Source organism: Colossoma macropomum, unplaced genomic scaffold (assembly GCF_904425465.1).
Source record: "Colossoma macropomum unplaced genomic scaffold, Colossoma_macropomum, whole genome shotgun sequence".
Taxonomy (NCBI): Eukaryota; Metazoa; Chordata; class Actinopteri; order Characiformes; family Serrasalmidae; genus Colossoma; species Colossoma macropomum.
The window spans coordinates 37057408-37083190 of record NW_023494793.1 but is presented as its reverse complement, the minus strand read 5'-3'; the positions used below and the strand labels follow the sequence as shown (position 1 = coordinate 37083190).

The 25783-nt window shown below is 37.2% G+C and overlaps 1 protein-coding gene across 1 annotated transcript in view; it reads left to right on the top strand.

Annotated features, from left to right (window-relative positions):
- pgm5 (phosphoglucomutase 5) overlaps positions 1-25783 on the top strand; it is a 37937-nt gene that overhangs the window by 8778 nt on the left and 3376 nt on the right. Inside the window, exons 7-10 of the mRNA XM_036579439.1 lie at positions 8689-8804; positions 9996-10131; positions 10976-11159; positions 17366-17503. Of these exons, the coding sequence (XP_036435332.1) occupies positions 8689-8804; positions 9996-10131; positions 10976-11159; positions 17366-17503 (574 nt within the window). The remainder of the gene's footprint in view (positions 1-8688; positions 8805-9995; positions 10132-10975; positions 11160-17365; positions 17504-25783) is intronic.

Genomic DNA, 25783 nt, shown 5'->3' with positions numbered 1-25783 from the left:
CTTACAAACAAGCTTCATAGTAGTTTCTGGATCCTTTATAATAGTTACTGAATAATAAGATCTTAGGATTAATAAATGAATGATAAGCCTATAGTGTTAATTTCAGAAAAATGGACCCAGAACATCTATGCTGTAATTAGCAGACACGGACTTCTCTGGGAATGTGCTTTGTCCTGAAGCTGTGACTTCTTATGTGTAATAATAGCTGAGTGTCCCTCGTGCTTTCCTATACTAGAGATTATACAGAGGAGAGGGTTACTAATAAATTAGGAGTTATTTTTTTCATTGTGCACAAAAGGTGTCTTGTTTCCACTCTGACGTCGCATTTTCCATGGGAAGCCGGACGTCTTCACATCAGCCTTAGCTGTCTTTGTAAAGTTAATCCAGCTATTGATTCAAATCAGCTACAGGGGCTCAGTGGCTTGGTGGTTCACCGTTGTCCACTAGGGTCTGGAGTCTGTGTGTGGAACTGGACAGTTCCTGTTGCTAATCCTAGGCAGGACATTCACTGGTGCACCGCTGCACTTCTGCTGTGCCCTTGAGCAAGGCACCTAAAATAGAGTTACCCCGGAGGTGATGTAACATAACAAGCTGCTAATATCTTGAAAAAAAAACAGACTGCTCTGCTTGGGCATTATAAATTTAGGGCAAAAATTACATTATGAATGAATTATGTGAAATTTATAATGTGCATGATTATAATTTACTTTTAGACAGAAACTAAGTCTAAAAAAAAGAATAATACCTTTTTATAACATGATTCTTCATACTGAGGGATAATATAGGACAGCCAATCAGAAAAGAGCCCATTTATACATTTCGGCATCAATTTGTTTGAAGGTTACCAAAGTAGAGACTTCATAACAATCGCGTAAGCACTGAATAACTTTCTATATTAGTACTTGAGTATTTTTGAGCAGCTTATGGTATTAATCACAAGGCGACAAGATGTTTTATGAAGTAAGTAACAACAGGGGTCTTAAACTACAGTGAGATATATTTTTCCATGTATAACACTGTTAGGAAGAATCATTTCCAAATAATGGAACTTATTAGGCAGATACCTAGTTAAGAGCACCATATAACAGTTTTATATATTTCTACTTGAGTTAAAGTTTAAAGTAGTACTATTAAGGACGCCTATGTACAACTAACTCTGTTTTTCATATCCACAGCTCCACAGGCCTCCTTAGAACTTCTTAGTTCTTCAAAATAATATAGAGTAATATCTACAGTAACTCATAGTGCTTTTACTTTGACTCTTAAATACAATTAAATCCAAGTAATATAGACAGGGTACAATTTTTGTATGGGAATATGTACATTAATACATACGGGGAAATATTCCTTAAGTTTGAAGGCATCAAAATCTTTGATAGAACCGATAAATGGAGTTTTTAACTAGACCTCGGCCTTATAGGTAGGTTCCATTACTCTGGAATGATGCTTCAGAACAATGTTATATCTGTCTGTCACTTTAGGCCCCTTTATGTCAACATTATGTCATTTACTCCATGCATCATCTTCCTGATACTAATATAAGCTATTTATAAATATTCAAATATTTCTTGATAAATACTTTATTCACTGCTTATGCATGTGTTATGAGGTCCCTATGTAGGTAGTCTTCAAATGAAGTGTTACCATATAATCTCCCACTAGCCCTACTGTTATGGACCAGAAAAGGCCTTGGTTCAGCACTGCAAACTCCTCCCTTTAAATATGAAAACTCAATGTTGTAAACACACTGATCTGTGTCACTGGTGTTGCTCTGATACAAACTGTTTTGTTTTTAAATATTTTGTATTGAGTATGCTGTTTCTGGCAACCCTCTGCCATCTAGGCATCTGGGGATGGAGTCGTAAAACTGTTTAAATCATAGTCATCAAAATATTTCCTTAAATTGAACTAAGTTTTGTTTTAAATTCACTGGTTTTATGTAGTGTCTTTTCAGGAGTAATCTTAATCTGTAAACTGCATCTTGATATGTAAACTTTGTGTAATTGATAAGTTGCTGGCTGCTTAGAGGTCCTTTGTGATTAGCTGCTGCGGTCTAGAGGGCATAAAACTTGGCTAAAAGTGAGTTGGACTACTTGCATGATGTTCTGTTTTTTCGCTAAGGGCCCAAACTGTGTTTCTTGTGATTTACAATTGCAGCAGTTTAGCAGCCCCTTAGCCCCAACCCAACCCATGCCCAGTGCTGCATTTATGACATGGCCTGTTCATACAAGTACAAAGTACTAAGAAGCCCAGCATCAAAAAGAAAAGAAAAAACTAATAACAATAATAATGATATTGATAAATATAATATTAATAAGTATAATAATATACACAAAGTTTAACAATATGTCTCACCATGACACCCATCTTTAAGCCAAATATTAACCCCACATAGGCCCAAACTGTTGAACTCTTGGCATTTGTTTTCATTTGCTTTATGAAACTAAATTGGGTTTTCACACTGAAGTTTGAATGCTTTTTGAATGAGGCAAAATACAGAGCAACTAATCAGAACAGAGCTAATTTACATGTATCAGTCTTAAAGGCATAGTAACAAAAACAGCGTGTCTGATTCTAAGAAATAAAGAGAAGTTGAAAAATGGTCATGTAAAAATGAATTTTGACCGATTTTGAACATAACGCCACACATGCTATAAGAGAACCTCAAGCTGTAAAAAATGTAAAAAGAAAAATGTGGGATATGGGCCCTTTAAGAGAGCTTGAATTTTTGGTACTTGGATGTACGAAATGCCCATTCAAACCACCAAATTCATTCCCAAATATTTTAAATTACAAAAACAATGCTTTAAAAATCCAAATTAATTCATTTTTTTGATTTTCAAATTCAGTTAAATTCAGTTCACAGCAAATACATCCAATTCGATTACTATTAATTAATCGTTTATATTAATAATAATGTCATCTCTTTTTCACTTCCATACCTCCTAACATGGCGAGAGGTCCTCAGACTAAGCTTAGCCCTAGACTAAAAAGAATTTTCAGTGGAGACTCACTAGTGAGGCTGTAACTTATTTGAAGGCTAGGCTTAATTTGCGTTTCCAAAGCCAGCTCCTAGCATGATTAATCACTGGAGTGAGAGCTGGCTCGAAGCTTGCTTTGAGGAACAGAAGGTGAGTTTGTGTGTGGGAGATTCATGTTGTTTTAGCGTGTGGCCTGCATGGCCTCTCTGCTGCTGGAAGCCTTTTTAGGTGCTGAACAGCCGCTAGTGTAGCTGGGTGTTTAAACACTCAGCCACTTAACAGTGTGTGTTTATGCAGCGGGGATAAGTATGTGTGGTGTGTGTGTGTGTGTGTGTGTGTGTGTGTGTATCTGTTGTTTGAGAAGATGAGCTTGTATGAGTGTGTGTGCACATGCAGGCTTGAGTGTGTGTGTAAGTGTTTGTATCAGTGCGTTTCTGAGTATGTTCTCGTGTGCATGTTACTTTGTAGCAGCCGGGCCTAGTATTTGATAAGTTGTGTTTATTGAGTGTGCATGTGTGTGTGCATATGTGGGTGTATGGAGGGGTGAGTGTTATGAAAGGTGAAAATGAAGAGAGGAAACATCTGCCTCTTTGCTCTGGACGGCTGAAGGACTACAGTCAGGCCAGCAGTGCGGGCCTGTTCAGGATGAGCTGCTCAGTACAGTTTAGTTTAGATCAGTTTAGCTCTGCTGAGTTCATTGTCTGTAATTTTGAGTGACATCAAGATTCTCCAGATCAAGCCCAAGACTGAGCAAAGAGGGGCAGCTAGATACTGTTGGATATTTTGGAGCCTGAAAATCAGGCATCATGCTATAATATCACAATATAATATCACAATACATTGCTTGATAGCTAGTTGCCAAACATTTGCCCAAGCTGAGGCTTTGCAGAGCCTGGGGCTAGGTCTGCAGAGCCACAGCTAGATGCAGCTGGATATTTTGGAGCCTTAAAAGCAGACATCATGCTATAATATCACAATACTTGAAGACATTTACATGATGTGTGTATTTATTTGAATATTTTGTTGTGGTTTCTTCAAGGAATAGTCCAACATTTTTCAACCTAATGAGCTTTGTCTGTGGTAATTGACCTCAATTACCACAGAGAATAATTTCAAAGCATTTTCTTTGTTCTTAGAAAAGAACAGAAAACTCAAAACACACATATAATAGAAGCCATTGGACAGGGCAGTTGCATCAGTTGAAATACAGTTCACCAGCAGAACTGAGTTGAGTGATTTTTTTTTACATTTTGTGTACTGTTATTATGTCTTACTAAATCAAGACCAGTTATGCTCCCATGGACTTTCAGCGTAGTCAGCAGGGTAAAGCCATAGACAGCCTTGCTACTTGACCTAAAACTCCACACCACCTGTCTAAAACCCTTTTTAATGAAATATGCAGTTGGCCAGTGTTCTTTCATGTACTGACATTTTGCACGATATGCTTAGAAAAGCTTGTAGTGATGTAATTTGTAATGATGTTATATCCTCATATTCCCCACCCCTACATTATACAAACACGTGAAGTGCAAACCTGACAGCACAATGCATATGTAGTTGCTTGACCACAGCTGGTTTCGACTGTAGTTCAGAAACGAACGAGTTTCTGTTTTTCACCAAAAAACAATTGGAATGGATGCATTCGAAACATGTTATGTGTTAGCATTCCTCTGCTCCTGGCAACTCTTAGGCAGGGCTGTAGCCATCCTGTCCAGCAACTGTGTTTGTTTATTTGTTTACTCATTTGTCCCGTGGTGGTGCGTTGAAGAGGGATTACGAGGGAAGGCCATGGCAAACACTGCTGGAATGCACGTCCTCATTTTTAAGATGTTTCCCTGCACTTGGGAGTATTTGGATCTGACAAATGTTTCACAGGACATAAACGAGAACCATCTTAGGGCAATGGAAGAGGAGAGAATTTCCCTGAGAAACATAGCAAGGCACAGCACTGTGAGTGCACTTATCTGCTCATCTGTCACTTCAACTTCGGCGGTCGTGGGCCACAGATCGAGCTCCTTTGCCAGCAGGTCAGAAGCAGCTGGTGCTAGTTCTAAAGAAGTACACCAGTATTTTCAGTTTAATCTCTGTCTGCTGCTTCTGTAGCATATGGTAGATTTACATGGGTAATAACATTTCCGTGTACCTAGTAAAGAAACATAAACTTGACTCAACAATACAATAGGGCAGTGGGCAGATGTTGAAGCGACTGCCTAGTGGCTTTTATTATAAGGAGTAATCAGGATTTTTGTTCTTTTCTAAGTACAGGGAGACATATAAAAATTATCATCCATGGTATTTGACTATACAATACAGATATGACAGGTAGAGATTATGCTCAAAAACCTTGGAGTATACCTTCATTCATTTTTTTCTTCAAAGGAAAATTCAAGGCAAGTGTAAAAACAGGAATTTCCAAACTGGAGTTCAAAACATCATTAGAAAATACAGAGAAAGTGGGACTCCTAACAACCATGCAAGGCCTGATAAACCACTAAACTTTCATGATCAGTTAAACAGTACTTAAAGCTTTTATCTTAGGAGACATAGGAGAAAACCAGACTCGCTTCAGATCTGAAAGAATGCACAGGTGTTTCTGTTCATCCTTCCGCTGTGGGAAGACAACTCAGCACTGTGGGTCTGGATGTGTAGCTGTCAAGAAGTCATTACTGAGAAGAAGAAGTAGACAACAAAGAAGAAAATTTGCAAATCAAATTTGCAAGTTGCTGGTGTTCTCAGAACAGCGGACTGACCACCTCAGAGTCCAGAGTCCTCAACATCACTGAATGCATTTGGGGTTATTTGAATCGTAAGAAGCAGAGAAGGCAACTTTTAAGCAGGGGCATAGCCATGGGTGGGCCTGGGTGAGCCTGGGCCTGCAGATTGATCACAAGACTACCCAATCAAACAGGGACAGAATATTCATTAAGCCAAATTTTTAAGATAATGCAGTTTCATTTGTTTGCTGTGAGTGCTGTAACTTTATTATGACCAATCAAATCGTGACGCTCTCCCCAAGCTCTGTCTTGTTTTTTCATCCCTCCAATTACTGCACAGCAACTGTTGCCATTGCCATTGCATCAAGCCTACAGTTCATTATCATCAGCTTGCCAGTGTTTAAATTTGAAGCTCCAGCTGCAGTTAAAAGATTAGCTGAGGATGTTTGAAGTTAAAATTCTGGCCCATAGAGCAAGTCATTTTATGCTCATTTAAAGCCAAAAAAATTTGTCGTTGTTTTTTTTTTAACAAAAAGGCTGAAATAGGCCAGGAAAAGTAACAAAGCAAACATCTAATGATGATGTTACTTCAGCTGATCAAAGATCAGGCAAGATATGTATGGACCTTACCCACCATGACCGTATGTTTTTGGCTTCAGTTAGTAGGTTTAGCTTTTTAAATTTGCTGTGTTGTTTTTCCTCATCTTTACACATCTAAGCTGTCTGATTTTACCTCAGACATGTCATCTTTGTCAGGAAATGTGTCTATGACAAGAAGACACATGCTTTATGGTCTTTACAGTAAAGGGTGCTTCACTGTTGGTCGTGTTTATGTGAATCCAGTATTCTTGTTGATTGCAAGAATACGTAAATATTACAATAGGGAAAAAGCAATGAAATAGAAACGTACACATGACTGCACGGCTGTCAGGAATAGGTTACAGCCTGATATAATGACACTGTGGGACATTAGCACATTTGGAAATTGTATCTACCAAACTAGCCTGCCCACTTTTTACAGGCCTGTCCAAAAATGTATTTCTGCCTAAGCCACTGCTTCTAAGACTTAACTTTGGAGATGTAGAAAAACAGAACTGAAAGCAAGTCTCTTATTTTTACAAAGTACTATATCTCTATTTCCAGCTCTTTTTACCATCCAAATGCATTCACACAAACAGACTCTCCTAATTTTTTACTCTCTTTTTGTCCTCACTTTTTGTTACTGTCTTATACACACGCACACCAAACGCTCACATACTCCGAAAACACGAAACATGTCGACATCCTGTTGAGAAGGGTTGGGTGTGCTGCTTGTGTTGGCCTGAGACATGCGAATAAATCGTCAACAAGAAGTCAAGGGGTCAAAATTTTTCGTTCGCTGTCCCTGTGCCAAGCTTTCCATTCCAGGCCATGTCCCCCAGTGAATAACTCCGCTTTACTCTTATTTAGTAATTCCACCCAGGAGTAAACAGCTGTGGCCCAGCTCCACTCATTTACTGCTCCCCTCTCTCAGCAGCTCTCTACCCATAATGCCAAATTACAGTGTCTGAAAATAGGTATGTATGTAGCTCAGTATCCAAGAGCAACAAACAGGAGAGGGGATTGGTAATTTAGTTTCTTTGACTTGTTTCTTTGCTCGTTTACAGCCAATTGGGCCTAAATTAATGTAGATACAGCAAGTGAATATAAATGAAACAGTACATGTAGATCTATGGCTAATGACAAAAGCATACAGCATAATTGTCCACTTTATTAGAAACAGCTTTGCTTATAGGTCCAATTTAGGTGTACAACTACAGACTATAGCCCACCTGTTGCTGCACAGTTTATCAGCTCCCCCACTACCCTAGTCATGTTTGGTCAGTGTTTGACTCCAGGACCTCTATAGACCAGATATTCTTTGGATGATGGCCTGATCTCAGTACAGCAGTGACACTCACAAGTGACCAGTGAGTGCAGAGTTTAAGAGGCCTGTCTACAAGCTTTTCATATAATGCAGTTTATGCTTAAAGCCACTCTCTGGAATGATCTGGTATAATCAGAGAATGTGTCCACTGACGTGACTGCACCTTGTCTCAGAGAGAGGGATCAGCAGTTGGATTCAGACAGCATCTTTCTTCTTTCTCAGCAGATTGTTATTCTGCCTCACCTCCCATTCCTTTCTCTCCCTCCCTATTCTCTCTTTCACTCATCTCCTCTCTGCTTCTCCTTCATGCATGGCTCTAACCCTGGACTGAACTCAAAACAAACATTAGCCAAAAGGTTATCCCACTTTGTTCCTGCTCCATTTGCCTTATTAAGCTCGCACATTTGTAACCTGTATTATTGTATTATTCCAAACTCAAAAGGTCAGCTTTTGGTGCGCAACCAAGGATGTTATGTAAAGCAGAAATGGCCTGTCCTGGAAAAGAGGATGTATCTTCAGCCCTTGCTTTCATGTATGATGTCTGGCAGTGCTCTTTTCATAACTTGTTTGATTGTGTTTGGCGTTGTGTCACATTTTTTCTCAGTTTTTTTCTTTTCCTTTGTCCTCTACATCCATCTTTGTCATCACCACTGCCATCATCATCTTCTTCTTTTCTTCATCTTCTTCAGTTTCTGCATTTTTCTGTCTTTAACACATGGTTCTTCTTGAGAGCTGTTCAGATTTAACACATTAAAAGCTCAAATATCAGAGTGACCTATCTGAGTAAGCATCAAGCTTGTTGATTAGTGATACAGTGTATTTCTCAGCTGAACTATGAGTCATAGATGCAGTTCATAGATGCTGAAACAGATTGCAAACATCTTAACATTTGTAAAAGTGAGACAGTGTTGCAAGTATGTCATACTTTTCTTTAGTTATCAGTGGCTTGTTGTCTAACAAGGAAGTCCCAAAGAAAATAAAAATAACAAAATCATCGTGTCAAAACAGTACAAATATTACAGAAAAGTTCCAAACAAAACAGAATGGTTGCAGCTTAGTGATGGTCATGTGTTCTCTTTGTGTACAGAGTGGCCAAGGCCATGAAGGTGGCTCTGTATGAAACTCCTGCAGGCTGGAGGTTCTTTGGGAACCTGATGGACTCAGGCAGGTGCTCTTTCTGTGGAGAAGAAAGCTTTGGAACTGGTGAGTGCTTTTTTGTAAGGTGCTGTTAAAAGCACTATTTGAGCTGGATTGTTTTTACCATGGGAGGTTCTGCACTGAAAAGATAATATAATGACTTGATTTGAGTGTACACATCATTTTCACATGAATAAAATATATTACATAAACAAAATTATTGCCAAAAGTAAGTAAACCGAAAGACAAAATTATATCTATGTAATATGTGTAAATTATATACACTACTGCATATAATGACATATCACTGTAAGGGGTATTTACTACTGAGTTATATGGGATACTGCCACAGGTGTCACACTCGCCACGCACATGTGGCCGTGTCCATTAGCAGTTTTTATTATTACATTATGAAGTTGTTGAGTATTAATGAAGGAGCTTCAGATTGGAGAAGGTAATTTGGTCAACAGTTACAATTGTCAAACTGGTAAAAACTATGGACATTTCTGCAGGTTTGCACAGATCTTGCAATTAATCACTTAAATTATAGTATCTCCCCTAGTAAAAACAAATCCAGCTCACATAGGGCTAAAATCTCACAGTGAGTGAGCTTACTCTGTCTTCAGTTTCACCTATTATTCACTTTCTAAATTGAGTGAGACCCCACAATAGTGCCTGTAAAGCCCACCAGTCAAAACACTGAACATCACAGCACCATTGATTCATTCATCATAAGTGGCAGCACCTCAGACAGCTCTGGCTGTTATGTTTGTAATGTGTGTTAGACTTCAGCCACAGCGCAAACCTCTACCATTCTTCTGCTATAAAAGGAAGACAGGCCAGTGAATCATTTAAGCTCAGGGAGAAAGAGAGAGTGCTCTCTACTGGCAAACTCCTCCAGACTCCGAAAAACTCCTTTACTGATGAGTCATGAGAGAGCAAGATAGAGAGAGTGGGGAGTTAGTGAGGGAGAAAGAGAGAGAGAGTGAAATAGAGTCATCGTTTATAGAAAGCTGCAGATTGTGCTCCTCCAAACCCATATATGGCTACTGCAACAAGGGAAATCATTTGTTTAGACTTCATCATTATTTCTATTTGGAACATTTGGAAGTTCTGTGTTATCAGTCACTGGCCTGTCATTGTTGTCTAGAGAATTACAAAAGAATTAAGAAAATAACACATTTGTTTCAACAAGTGACATCAGTGATGCTGCAGCAAACCTCCTGATTCTCCTTCCATGTGTCTCTATCTTCACAGGTTCAGACCACATTCGAGAGAAGGATGGCCTTTGGTCAGTGCTAGTGTGGCTGTCCATCATAGCTGTGCGTAAACAGGGGGTGGAGGAAATAGTGCGGGACCACTGGACCAAGCTAGGCCGCAACTATTATTGTAGGTAAGGTTGGTTTTCTGTCAGACTGATTAACTCCATGATATACTGGTCATCTTTTAAGAAGTGGTGTCAAAATTAATGTGTTAATAGCACATTAACATGATAAAATGTTAACACATTTTCCTAGTTTGACCCTTCAGACCATCTGTAGTTCCTGCTCAGTTGCAGTGGAGTAGCGCTGTATTTGGCAAAGAGACAGTTTGTCTAAACTGACTTACTGTAAGCCAGTCATCACTAATAGAGAGCATTTTAGATGTTTCCCTCGATTCTGTTAGCTCTCCAGTGATTCTCCCATTCAAATCTAGATCCAGGAGTACCACTGTTCTGCGCACTCTGTGTAGCTGATTAGTTAGTTCAAGTATGTTAGAGCAGGGAGAACAACATAGGAAGAAGCCACTGCTCTAGGAAAACAAAATATTCCTCCCTAGAAGTGAACAGAAACCTTGCCGTTATCTGCCTGCTCTGTTCTGGCACGGATGATCCTTTATTTAGCTGCTCCCCCACGAGAGAGAGCCAGCAGAGCCAAGGCACTTCAGATAGCTCCCTATATTCCTTCATATTCATATTCCCATAGCCAATTTCCCACAGCTCCACTGACACAGAGTCAAAGGCTAGTGACCTGTATACCCATCACAGCTTCTTACACTAACCCTGCTTATGTGACATTGACGAGGTTGCTAAATCTGGATAAATAATTGGCAGTTGAAGGTTTGGGGAATTTAGTTTTTTAAATATAAGTTTTGGTAAGTTGATTTTACAACATGACTTCCTGAATCAAGAAGGTAGAGCCAAGTTTTTTTGTGTGTCACTTTAAGATGTTCTTGTGTTTGTGTGTCTAAACTGCTAGGTTTGATTACGAAGGTGTAGATCCCAGAGCGGCGTATTACCTCATGAGAGATCTGGAGGCTGTAATCACTGACAAGGCCTTTACTAATCAAAAATTTGCTGTGGGAAGCAACGTCTACAGTGTGGAGAAAACCGACAACTTTGAGTACATTGACCCAGTGGATGGCAGTGTTTCACGAAATCAGGTAAGCTTCAGGTCACTGTTTTAACCAATCAGTCAGGAATGCGGTTCCTTAGGTGAGAAAATTCAGTAAAGTGTTTTATTCCTAATCTGATTAGAACTATTATTCAGTCACCCCAGGTTTTTCAGTGATGGTGTTGGAGCAGTTTAATTTGCACACCCATTAATCTAATCTTGATTATTGCCCAGTTGTTTTACATGTAACATACTAGACAGACTAAGCGAGCATACTGAGCTACTAACAAATGTACAAGAGAAATACAAAACTTGATGAATAAGGTTAAAATAAAGTATGCTAGAATAGTGGATATGTGGAGAAATACATGTATATTATTTTATACAGACAGTCATGTTGTCCATGTCTGCATTGGTGGCTTGAAATGGTCTTTCCCCAAAGAACTCAGCATTGGCAGTACTTGCTCATAGAATCAGGGAGAACAATAACATGTAGCGTGTGCACACAATCTGTGCACAATCAATGTTTATAGACTAATTTTAAATAAGCATAATTGTAGTAAAACAGATATTTTCGGCCATTTACATTGGTCTTGCATTTCTCCTCAAACGGTTCATAGAAGTGCGATACATAAATGTATTGCGGCTTAATCGCTTATATAAGGAGTTGCCTGGGCTTTGTAAAACTTTACACGCTTATATTTGTCAATTACATGCTATCGTACCACCCAAATAAGAGTGGCTGTTGGACAGAGTGTTATGTTTTAATCTTAAGTTATAATCTCTAATGTGAAATTGCTGATGTTAAGGTGTGAAGGTTAAATGCTAATGCTTTGCATAGGGCTGTCACAATCATGACATGTCACTGTATGCAACTATTAACATAAAAGCCTGAAGTGGCCAGTTTGGCTGTTTATCTGTCTTGCTTCCTAGCCGTCAACATTTCAAATGGCGGTGTACTGTTTTTGGCATACTATTTAGTATGGTAGTATGCAGTTTTGGATGCAGCTTTAGTATCTACCAACTGATGACAGACACAGCTTGAGCTCTAAAATAAATTACTTGCTGCTGCCCTCTAAGGGTGTTATAGCACAAGTCAGAAGTTTTTGCTGGTTTTGTAAGACCCACGATGGATCTCTATACATGCATTTTCTACTTATACTGTATGTTTAGGTGCAGGGAAAAAAACTCTTGCTTGGAAAAATAAAGCTACCTGTCTGTCACTGACTAGATTTTAGCTACTTGTACTAGATTGTAACTGTAAATACTAAGTAAATGCTGTATTTTTGTTCAGCACTCAAAGTAACTGGGAGTTTTGAAGGCACCTTTGTTTAAAAGAATGGGTTTAGGTTTGTGGAGGCAGTGGTGGAAAGATGTGTGCTCAATCACTAAGGTGGTTTGTGAACTAATTATGAAGTTACTTTTGAGCTGTATTTGCTGTGATCACATCTTTTATTCGCACCCTTTGTCTTTTTAGTTTGTTTTAGTTTGTTTTTTTTAGTGGGATTCTATTCACTAATCCATGGAGTGGCTGTGTAGTGCCTTCCCTGCTCTAATATGCCCTTTTGATAACTAGCTTATTAGTTGAATATACTTATACACACAACTCAGTAATCAAAAGAATTTGAGAAATATCTGTTCAGTTGCTGCCAGAATTTACAGATTGCTACGAACATTACTATGGGAATATAACAGGACCGAAAACGTGTTCTGCTTGAGTATCTTTACCTAAATAAAATATCCATGTTAGCTCTTGTTAGGTTGTGCCTCCTCTCCCCTTCTGTAGAAATCTAAGAGCAGGCTTTGAAATATCTACATCTGCTTTAGAGGACATCTGCTGCATTTTGTAGTTTAAACATCATTTGTCAAAAGCCTATTGCTAAATAATATATTAAATACAAATAAAATTAGCTAATCAGTTCCTTAAACTGCTGTCCGAAGATGAATGAAAACCAGGCATATTTACTGTTTATTGCATTGTAAACATGTTTTATCTTTTAACTCATATTACGTCATTAAAGGGAAATTCTGCCAATTTTTAAAAAAATCTTCGTAAATAAATGATAGTGATAGGAACCAGATGCCTGAAGTGTTTAAGCGTCTAAAAGTTACTTCACAGAAATGACATGAAATGATTATGAATATGCTGCCTGATGCCTGAGACATTGTTTTACCTTAGTTCTGAGATAAGATCGTAGTCTACAACATAGCTTTTGAAAATTATTGCGGAACTGAGTCATTATCAACATTACATATGAAAACTCAAGAAGATGCATGTAATTTCACTGGTGGTTACATAAAATGGATATATATGTGTGGTAGATATTGTGACTCCTGGTTCTTTTCACCAATACTGTACAGTAAATTTCCCTAAAATGCAGCGTTTAACATCAAACCACTCAGACTGACCATGTTCACATGAGTAATGCAGAAAATTTGGAAAATCTGAATTCTGCTTGACTTGAATTTGAAAAAAGGGGAAAAATAATCTTACTTCAGCAGTCCACTGCTTTCATTTTTTTTTTTAAATAACGACAGCATGTTCTTTTACTAGATGACATTCAAACACACTCACACACATTTAGCCTCCACCCTTGTTTGAATTTATCCAGCTGACTCCCTCTGTTTCATCCAGGAATGCGTGGAAGCCCCCACCCAACCCTTCTGTAACACAACTGACAGCTCCCTCTCAGAAACATGCGTTCACTGATTCCCTCACTCTGTCACCACAAACAATTTAGTAACTCTGACCCTTCACCTACACATTACACTTACCAGACCCTCAACTTCTGATCCCTGACCTCTGACCCCTGACCCTACACTGCCCCTTGTTCACGTCAAACATCACTTTGACTGAAATGGATTGTGACTCCCTCATTAGTATTGTGCTGTATAGGGGAGAACTAATATAGTTAACTAAACTGTATTAGTGGTTACTAGTTACTAGTGGTTTTGCTGAATGATGAGCAGCGTAAGGGTCTTTGTTTTTAACTGTACAGAACTGCTGTTTTGTTGTAGAGTTTCTCCAGAGAGTGGAGAGAGTCTGATACGTTTTGTTACGAGAGACTCGTAGTGATGTACATTGTTCACTAGAAATTATGAGTGCATTTTGGGAGATTGTAGTGCTCTCAGAGTCACTCTGGAATTTGTACGTATACACATGATGCCACCTTAAAATGCAATTAGGATAAATTTCAATCACAGACTTTCAGAAGAGCGATGTCTACGAAGAACAGACATTTGTATTTAGGGACGTCACACTCTGAATGACTGATCTGCCACTTCATGATTTCAGTGTCTGACAGAGTGACAACAGCAAGTCATGCACAAGTACCGTGGTACACACACACACACACACACACACACGCACACAGAGTGGTTTGGCCTTTGCGGTTGTACAGCCCAAATGTGCAGGCGTCTCAACACCCCGGCACGTACCGTATTATTCCAACAGACATTCCACTCCAGGCCGGATTGTGTCAGCTGTCCCAGCCCAGCGCCAGTGGGGGGCCAGCAAAGAGGCACTCAGCTGTTACAGCCACCCACACACACAGAGTAGAAATGGGACAATTACCAGTTTTAATGATATACATCAACATAAAACTTTATAATAAACATACCATTTCAAATATAATAATTCCAATAATTATTGTCTTTTTAAAAAGACACAATGAAAATAAATACCCTGCTGCTGTGGCTGCCCTGCAAAGCACATACCAATATAATGAATGTTTACAATATAATCTAGACAGATATTGGTGATGCTTCTGATAGTTTTAAACTTACCTAAGTTGTGGATTTTTTTGGCTGTTACATAAAACATAAAAAGGTTCAATACAGGTCAATCAATATGACAGGGATATGCATTTGAGTCAAAATTGATATTTAAATGCGTTACAAAAAAAAGCATAGGACTCTTTAGTCTACAGGATCACACTGGACATGACAGTGACAGTACTCAAGATCTTTACTATTACGTTACTGTATAAAAAATTCTGTAACACTTCTGTAACTGTAGGGTATTGTTCATAAGGCTACATCATGATGACTAACACAACCCTAAGTAAATGTTTATAAAAGCTCGTATCAAGCATCATTTACTATAAAGGTTACATTCACCAGTTTTGTTCAGTTAGCTGAAGTTGTCTTTATTCCTATTGGAATAAGCATTTATAAACATTTATATAGGGTTATGTCAGTTGTCATGACAAGCTCACGTTGTTGTCATGTAACCTTATGAACAGTACCCTACAGTAAAGTGTTGCCAAAAATACATAGTTGGTGATATGAGGCTTGAAATAGCATGACATGAGTCTTGAATAGCACCCAGTCTAAAGACAAATGCCAATCATGAGATGCAAAATGTTTTAACCTCAACTAACATTACTATCCACATCATATTTCACCTCGGAAACATTTATGAAGAGTTAATTAGCTGATACCAAACAGGCTGAATTCACTGATGATACTGAAAGTTTTATTCCATTATAACTATATAAGTAGTGTATAAAATGAGCTTCAGCTTGTGACACTATGATGCTAAAGCCTAGATTGACTAACCCTGCCAAAATGGCAGATCACCCATGAGACACAGCACTATGGCTGAGAATCTCTGGCTGCACTTTGTACTGTCTGCTGACGTTACCCGGTGCCAGAGACCCTCTGGTGGCATGGGATGGAGCTCCTCATCTGGTGTACAGTCCCTTTAGCCCACTGCATGTAAGAAATTCTGACCAAAAGTAAGACACAAGCTCTGCGCTGCCCTCAAGTGGAGTGTAGAGTTCATGGTTCTTCAGTACATCATATAAGGTTGGAGAGAAGCTAATTAGCATATACAAAATTCTAACAATTTGACACATTCCTACAAAATAATACTTTCAGTGCAACAGCATCAAAATGTATTCGTGTTTTATTATTTTGTGTATTAGTATTTTAACAATACTGGGATAATAGTGATGACCATGATCATTTTGGTATAGTAAAATTTCATACCATCCCATCCCTAGGACATTAACGCACTGCTGGTATTGTGGTGGCAATCTACGGCTCTGTTGGTACATCTTTCTCTCTACACCAGCACACAACAGCACTTACTTTCTGTCTGTCTATATGTTTTCCTTCTACTGACATCTAGTGGAGCACTACCCCAACTGCACAACAGGAGTCTTTTTGATAATCAGATGTTAATTTGTTTGGAAGCAAAGGCCATTAAAATGAGCTTAGATTACACTTAGATTTGATCATTTCATTTCATTCACAGGGTTAATGTAGCTTGTTTTGTATATTTAAATGTGCATAATTTAGGTTTATATTTAAACATTCACATATTGCAACAGTCAGGTTTGGCAGTTTTTCCCAGATAAGACATTGTCATGTGATATTCATCAGAATAAACCTGGTTAGTCTGTATATATGTTTTCTGCTTTTTCCTGATACTCATTTACATATTTAATAATGCCTGGACATTCCATATATATATGTATGTATATATATATATATATATTATATATATATATATATATATATATACACAAAGGTATGAAACTGTCACTGGGGCAGTACCCTTCTTGTCACTGGGGTTCCTCACAGTACCTTTAGTCAAGGAACATAATTGTACCATAATCCATCGGAATTATATTTTTTAGGTTGTATTGACTCCACACACACCGTCTCATCATGTTTCAAAACATTATTACAAATATGTACTTCTCACCTCCAAAAACTGAAGCTGAACTGGTCAAACTCAGCAGCTGAAGTGGACATAAAACATAAATATGTACCCAAACTAAGTGCAAATGTGTTGGATAAGTTCTGTTGTGAGTGTCTCTGAGTGAACTTTTGTAAATATCTCTTTACTGATAGGTCAAGCTAGCAAGCCTTCCAAAGCATTTTTGTTTTCATGTTTGTATTAATACAGAATTACGATAAGCCTTTATGGTTGTTGTGCAATCATATGTACTCTTATGTTGACTGCCACATGTTCAAGATTTAGGGAGAAATTCAACAATTTTTTTTTAACATAAATCAATGCTTAAGATGTGAACAAAGTCATTCAGAGTTGTTTACTGTAAAAGTCAGGAATGTATGTAAATATATATATACACACTCCAGTTTCAGGATTAAGGAACCAATAGAAATGGTCTAAAAATAAGATGCAAGGTTTTGTTTGTTTTCTGTTTGTTCAGAAAGTGACTTTACTGTGAGCTTCATATATGTATCCTCTTATGGAGGCTGAATTTGCCCTCTGTCTTGCAGGGTCTGAGGATCATCTTCGCAGACTCGTCCCGCATTGTGTTCCGGCTTAGCGGCTCCGGAGCTGGAGTGGGGGCTACCATCCGCATCTACGCTGAGAGCTACGAGAGAGATCCTGAGAGACACAGTAGAGAGACGCAGGTAAACGTGGACACACGCTCATACATATATACAGTGCATATAGACGTCAAATACGCAGCCCTGTCAGATAGACTTCAAACTCACACTATTTCACTGCTTATTTTAGTTAATTAGAATACAGTCCCATTTATATGTTTACAAATGTCCATTTCATTTAAATGTCATTGTAATGACCTCACATCAAAATTAATGTCCAGTTAACTGTGTTGCCTGTGTTGTATGTTGACAGTATATGGTAACGTGAATGACTGTTATTGTACACGTTTGTCGGTGTGCTTTAACACTGATGAATAAATAGTACAAGGAGGAGTTAGATCACTGGGGACATTTGTTGCTGTTTCAAATCTCTGCCAAGCCAAAACAACTACAAAATTCAAAGCATATTTACATTTTATTTATGTAAAATCAGTTAGTAACTCAAATGCAAGTCCTACCATAAGCACAAGTAACTCAGGAATGAACTGTTTCTTTGCTCTTGTTGCGACAAATATAACAAGCTAATGATGACAGTTTGTAAGTTGTTATGGTGATGCTCTGTTTTGAGAGACCCCTTATATAAGCAACATTGAGCAATCTTTAGCAGTCAGACCTTTATCACTACCATAGCACAATAAAGACCATGTTTTGATGTATGCTATCAGTGGTAATGACTGTTAATGACAGAATATCTTTTCAACACATAACATGCAATCAGTATATGATAAGTGTTTTTCTTGAATATCTTTCTTACATAATGGTGTTATGTCTTCATATCTTTATTGATACAGAGAACACAGTTCTGCACAGTTTTAATACACTACAAATTTAATACAAATTACTGTTTATTTGCTGAATTTAATATAATGAAAAACAACATAAAATGTGGCCCCTGCAAAAGTTATGGCACATTTTATATTTTATAAAGTATGTGTTTATAAGTATGTTTTCTGTAGAGGATGTGTTACTTTATTTTCACTTAGGAAATCAACAAAACATGTAATTATTAAATTATGAACTAAATTATAATTCAGCATTGCACCATATAGTACTGTGAAAAGGCCATTTATCAATAAAAACCCTATACAAATATACAAATTATGTACAATAAATACAAACTAAAATAAGCAGAATGAAATGTAAGAATGAAGATTTTTTACTGATTAGAAGAACACAGGTTTGGATTTACTTTAATGATGCACTCATTAACCAAACCAGTTATTAGATGCTAACTACACGTATAACCAGGCTGTCTCAAGGGGAGGTTTGAAAGTGTTTAAACAAACACATCAACATACATGAAATTACTATTTATTGTATTGATGTTATTTCTGTTTATTCTAAAATAACTTTTTAAACATAATTTCTAGGTGCCTAAAATGACATGTAAACTTTTAGGCCAATTGGGAAAATGATGTTTTCCATGCAGTGGCTGATGGAAAAAAAAACCATGGAGGAGAAAATGAAATAAACTGTATTGTTCTGTCTCACTACATATAATTTAGATTTTTGAACATATTTTTTAATCAATGCGTTTTTGTTACATTAATGTATTGATACTTAAATTGCCCTCTTTTAAAGTCATGTAGATCTCTTACTCATCATGATCCAAATGTCAACAGGGTCAACAGGCAATTAAGTAAAAAATAATGATTTATCAAAAATCAGGAAAAATCTAGAAACATGCAGTACTGTGCAAAGTCTTAGACACCTAAGTATATTGTTGAAAACCTCTTATCTGTGGGTAACGTGTGTAAAACACCACACATCATAAGAATAGATATAAACATAAATACAGAAAAATACATAGAAAATGGAAATGGTTAAACAAACATGTTGACATTTTGTTTTAATATTATTTGTACTTATTCTAATGTTAGTGTTTTACTGTGCAAATAAATGCTTAATTCTAATGTGTGTAAAACCTTTCCACAGCACTGTACACAGAAGCCTCAACAACTACATATAATATTTTTTTTATTTAGTATGTAGCGTTTTATTAACATTTTATTTAGTATTTAGCGTGTCCACCTTTTGCTTTATTACTTCCATTCTTTTTGAGAGACCTGCTTTCAGTTTTTTTCAGAGAAATCTGTAAGGATGTTTCTCCACCAAAACTTCCACTTCAGTCTTAGAAGTTAGTTGCGTGTCCTTCTCACAATCCAAGTAATCCTAAACACAGTACTCACCATCATCTCTGTGTTTACATTTGTTTTGCAGTCAGACTTTAACAGATTGAACTGTATGTCTTCTCAGAATCATGATGTGGACAGCTTCACAAACTCATTCATGCAAGAAGGATTTTTTAAGTTATTCCCAGAAGTTTTAGACATTGTTTCTGCTTTTCAGTAAAAACAACTTCTGCCCTGCATCCAATCTTCTGAGTTTGGATGCTCAGATTATTTCATGGGTAAAGAGGTTGTTATAAATAACATTCCAAAAACGATAAAATATAGTCATATATAATATCAGAAAGGACCATTAAGTGATAAACAGTGGAAGATAAAGGCTGTTGGTGACTTTTGAAAGGGCGAAGAAACAAACACTTATCTTGCCTCATGTTTTGGCTTGGCTTTCATTTTTATTTGTTATTTATTATTATTAACTGCTGCGCAGACCTCTGCAGTGTATTTTAAGCAGTTCTACTGGAGAGTAAGAATGGTTTTGTACAGGATACAATACTTCATCAAGATTATTCATTTGGTGTAAATTTTTCATTAATTTTATCTGCTAAAAAACCTGAGGAAGGTCATTGACCGCTTATTTGGCATATCATTTGCCGACCTGGTTTTATTGGCCTCCACTAAACCCAAACCAGCCATTAAATTATGCCAGCAGCCAGCATAAACCAGGATGATTGAAGGACAACCCTGAACTTTTCTGTGATTGTGGTATGACTAAGCAATCAAAGGGCAACACCTAGTAGAAAAATATTGTTGTAGATGCTTCTTGGCAATGTGTTTATAACTTTCATGTAGGTTAAACTGAGAGTGCTTACGCAGGGTAGAGGATCTGAAGATAAAGATAGAGATGTCTTTGTTATGAAGACCTTAATGATCCTGTTTTTCTCCTCACTTGAGTTTGTATGTGTCTCCGTGGTACACGCCGACATTCAGACAACGTACTTTTGCTATTTATTTGAGAATAGTCTTCTAACAGAAAACAGACAGTATGTGGCTGCATAGACGCAAGATCGATTCTGGGGAACGTGTCCATTTATAGTTATAGTCCAGTGTTGCATTCTGACCAATAAAACAGAAATACAGAACAACCAGTTACAAGTGCATGAATTATGTGCACAAGAGTACATGAGTATATGCGATTCAATATATTAGTCACTTCTACACAGTGTGCGAAATACACCCCGATATTCAAGAGGTCCCCTGTTAGCCTGCTACTCTAGTGCTGGCTGGCTGCTAACTCACATGCATAGCAGCGCTGTATGTATTTTGTATTTTGAGAGTACAAAAATGGGGGAATGTAGCTGTGCAGTATCTTTTTTTCTGATGGTGTATTTGGATACAGTTTTTTAGAGGATGGTACAACATATAATTCTGCATAGCTTTAACAAAGGTGTAGCCCTTTCCTGTAGACCACCTAGCAGTAAAGAAGCTGGCGTTTACACTTTTGAACTTATTAAATGGCACATGTCTTTCATGGTAACACAATGGGCCTTAGAGGAAAAGCCCATAAATGTATTTTCCATATTGTCTCTTTTAGAACAAAACCTGTGTGTCTTATAGACATTACGCTTTCATGCATGCTCTGTATAGACAAATGCCATATGAATGGGTTAGTGGGCTTATTAGGGCCTTCAATGTCAAGTAGGAATTTTAGCATTTTTTTTTATACACAACAAAATAATCAATAAATTATTTATTACCTATATCAGAAATTAAATAATATAATGTCTTTTGGCAATTTTAATACATTTTTTTTGATGCTAGCTTCAATGGCAGCAACATATTTGGTTCAACAATTCTTCTTTTGGAAATGCTCTTTTCTACTTTTTTAATGCGCTCTTCCACACATTAATCGAGATCTTACACATTTCCTCTTTCTGCTTCGGTTTGAGAAATGATACTCTTTCCACCAGTCTCTCTGGAAATTGGGCAAGTCTTCACATTTAAAAATATGCTGCAGCATAAGGTTTTTCAGAGGTGTCCTGGTCATAGTTACATTTACTAGATTATGAAGGACCAACTAGCTAAACCAGTTTGCTACAGCGCCATCCTGAGGCAGACAAAGTATCTAGTTAGTTAAAAAAAACCAAAGACAGAAGCTCGATTGTCTGTGAAGCAAGCTAAACAATGACCTTTCCCTGAATTTGAGCATCTCTTTTCCCAGATAGCATAACATCATGAGAAGATTATTTTCAGGGACCCCCCAGAATTTAGATTTTGAGACATAGGAGTCCAAGAGGTTAGTAAAGGGGTCCCAGATCCCCAGGACCTCCTGTATTTTGCAACTTGCTCCTAAACTCTGTTCAGTAACTTTAGTTAGGGAATATAATTGTACCATATTGCAGTTCCTTGCTTGCTTGCTTGCTTGCTTGCTTATTTATTTATTTATTTATTTATGCATGCATGCATTGACTACACCCTGTCTGAACTCCAGGCTTTTTATTTAACTGTTCTATTTAAAAAGAGAAAAGTTATGAAAAAGTAGAAATGTACACATTTTCCCTGGAGAAGTGAATATACGTTTAAAACTCATTTAAAGTTCACAACTGGGCCACAGAAGAACCATGTTGTACCTTGAAGGTAGAGGTCTGTGCCTGGGCAAAGTTTTTAGTCCAGATCCCACAAGATTTTCTACCACTCCCACAGAAACATCAGACTTGCTTTTAGTTGACTTTGTCATGTATTCACCTTTATTAAGTGCACTTTGCACAGCTGTGGCCATCTGACTGTCTGATGGATCAGTCATTTCTGTAGCCTACAAGACTGCAATTTGCATGTTGTTCACATGATTAGTTGCTTCACAACTATTTAGAGTGAGTTCATTCCTTTTCAATATTTTGCTGTTAGATATTATATATTTATGGTGCTTTTTTAAGTGATTGTTATCATGTTGCTTAGGCTATTCATTAATTTAACAGATTGCTCTACACATGTGTGCTTTCCCACTCTTGCATGCACTGTGCTGGTTAACAGCCCAACCCTGCACACCACACTGAAAAGTAGCCCAGCAGTACAAGACATTTTGGTGGGTCCCCAGCTGTCCTATGGAAATGCAAACCTGTATTTTGAGAATACAAAAATGGGGGAATGTAGCTGTGCAGTATCTTTTTTTCTGATGGTGTATTTGGATACAGTTTGTTAGAGGATGGTACAACATATAATTCTGCATAGCTTTAACAAAGGTGTAGCCCTTTCCTGTAGACCACCTAACAGTAAAGAAGCTGGCGTTTACACTCTTTAACTTATTAAATGGCACATGTCTTTCATGGTAACACAATGGGCCTTAGAGGAAAAGCCAATAAACATATTTTCCATATTGTCTCTTTTAGAACAAAACCTGTGTGTCTTATAGACATTACGCTTTCATTCATACTCTGTATAGACAAATGCCATATGAATGGGTTAGTGGGCTTATTAGGGCCTTCAATGTCAAGTAGGAATTTTAGCATTTTTTTTTATACACAACAAAATAATCAATAAATTATTTATTACCTATATCAGAAATTAAATAATACAAATGTCTTTTGGCAATTTTAATACATTTTTTTCTGAAGTAGAATTAGCTGTAAGGTTGTCTGTAAGGTTCAGTCATGACGGTGTACCATTTATGTCCACGTAATTAAAATTGTAATAATTGTAATAAATGTGATGGTTCAAAGAATATGGAGTCGAAATGCAGTGTTTTTATCGGGGTTATTAATATGATATGAATTACCTGATTCATTTTATTTGCTAATAACAGTTCATACAGAGGGCATTGTCCGCTTATTTGGTGTATGATAGCAAGACCTTATAAGATTTCATTGCCAGTATATTGTGCCTACAACTCAATTTTACTACCTCCTATTGATTTAATCAGGATAACCCACAGAGATAAATCTAACTTACAGGAATGTCCTGTTGAAATAAGCAGCACAACATATAACAATTTGTTACCAGGTAAACAAATAACACAACACAAAGTATAGAACAGGAAGAAAGTCTGAATATTAAAACTGAGTTGCAGCTTCACAATATCGCCTCATTAGCAGCTGATTTTTGATGTTGGAAGGTGTGGAGTGAATTACTGTGTATTTGTTTGTGCGCTAAAAATATTCATCATAAAAAAAATTAACAAATTTTCTTAGATCATTTTCTTTTTATTTAGGAATAGGCATGATTACAGCATGTGGAGATGTGTTGTTTAATAAGAAGAGAATTTTAAAAGGAAGAGTTCACTGGTTTTCCCTCTGCATTAGGGTGTATAGTGACTAGTATGAACTTTTCCCTGAATTTGTTTGTAATAACCGCTGCTTCTTGGACAGAGCAGATTACTTTATGCTAGTTTATGTGAATGCTGGGGAACACAGAGTTCGAAGACAAACTGAAAAGGTGAAAAGGACTGTCCCGTTCCTCTTCCGTGGGGAGTGGAGGGGCTGCAGGTTGAGCATGTAAAATTATGCAGAAGGGATGATTTTTACATGAGGAGGTTGGTTGATGTAAATTTAGCACAGGATGTCTGTTAGGATCAAATTTATGACCAGTTCACACAGAAATGGCTGCTAAATGTATGCTTTTCTGTTATACCAAAAAGTTCCATATGCAATACGTTCAGCTGTTCACGAGTACAAAACGTGTAAATATTTAATCTAATTGTAATTTTGTTTACACTAACAATTTACCTAGTCATTGTAGGTGAATGCAGTCTTATTTATACTCTCATTAGCTTGGAAATTTACAGCCAGTAGTCACTGTGCACACATAAGATTTCACTTTTTCCTGTCATGTTTTCATAATTGCATAAGGAAAGTCAAAGGAAAATAAGTGAAAAACAAGGCATTTCTAAACCTGTAGTTCAAAAAATTATTAAAAGATTTTGAGAAAATGGGACCCCTAACAACCATGCAAGACCTGGTAGACCAGCAAAACTGTCACCGTCAGAAAAACAGTACTTAGTGTTAATGTGCAAAAGGTTATTGACATAGTGATCTCAGATCAATACTGCCTCAGATCACGCCACTCAGGAGGCCAAAATGGAGTACATTTTTTTTCATACTCAAAATGTAATATTTCTTTACATTTCTATTTTAAATTACTGTGTAAATTGAATTCCTGATGTCAAGAAAAACTCTGGTAACTCAAATTTTAACATGTCAGTTTTTAATTTTGTGAAAAAAGAAGAATATGTTAAAACGTTTTCTGATGAGGAAAGTTTACTTTATCCATGTGCTGGGATGCTTTTTTTGTTTCCATTTTTTTTTCTTTCTTTCATCTTATCCACTTTTGACAGTTGACAGTAGTTACTGCTACTTTTGCTTTAGAGTTTACTACTTTATTTACTCATTAATTTTAGTGTCTATTGCCTAGGAGACAGGTGAAATGGCAGTGATGTTATGATTTGTTCTTACTTACGGAGTTTATGAACCTGGCCCCATGAGTCTAAAAGGTATGATGTTCTTTATGGTGTACCAGTACCACGGGGGTCCATTTATGGACACCTTGCCACTCAGTCAAATTATTAACAAATGTGGTATCAATATCCATAACTAAGCAGACAACACCCAGCTTTAGATATCTCTTAGAGATAGCACTACTTCCCTAAACGCTCTGACCATCTGCACAACCAATATCATTAACTGGATGAATAGAACTTTTCTTAAACACATTACTGAGGTTTGACCATATATTAGCCTGCATGTTGACACAAATTGCTTTTGTATTCTCACAAGTTGACTACTGTAACTTGTTTACTGACAGAAAAGGTGATTGGTAAACTGCAGCTTAATTGAGATCTGAATTTCAACAGTCATGTAAAAAGCAATAACAAAAGCAGTCTTTTACCATCTCATCTCTAAGTATCAAAGTTTAAAAATTTCAGACCTAGAAAAATTAATTCATGCATTTGTCTCCAGCAGCCTGGACCACTGCAAACTTTTTACTGGCCTTCCCAAGACTACAGTCATATGGCTACAGCTTATTCAAAATGCAGCTGCTAGAATACTTACAAGAACTAAGAGATCCAAGCACATTACTCCAATCCTCAAGAACTGACAAACAGAATTGCTGTTAAAGTGCTTCTAATTATATATATATAAACTGCTAAATGGCCTTGGATGAAAATATGTTACTGAGCTCCTTGAAC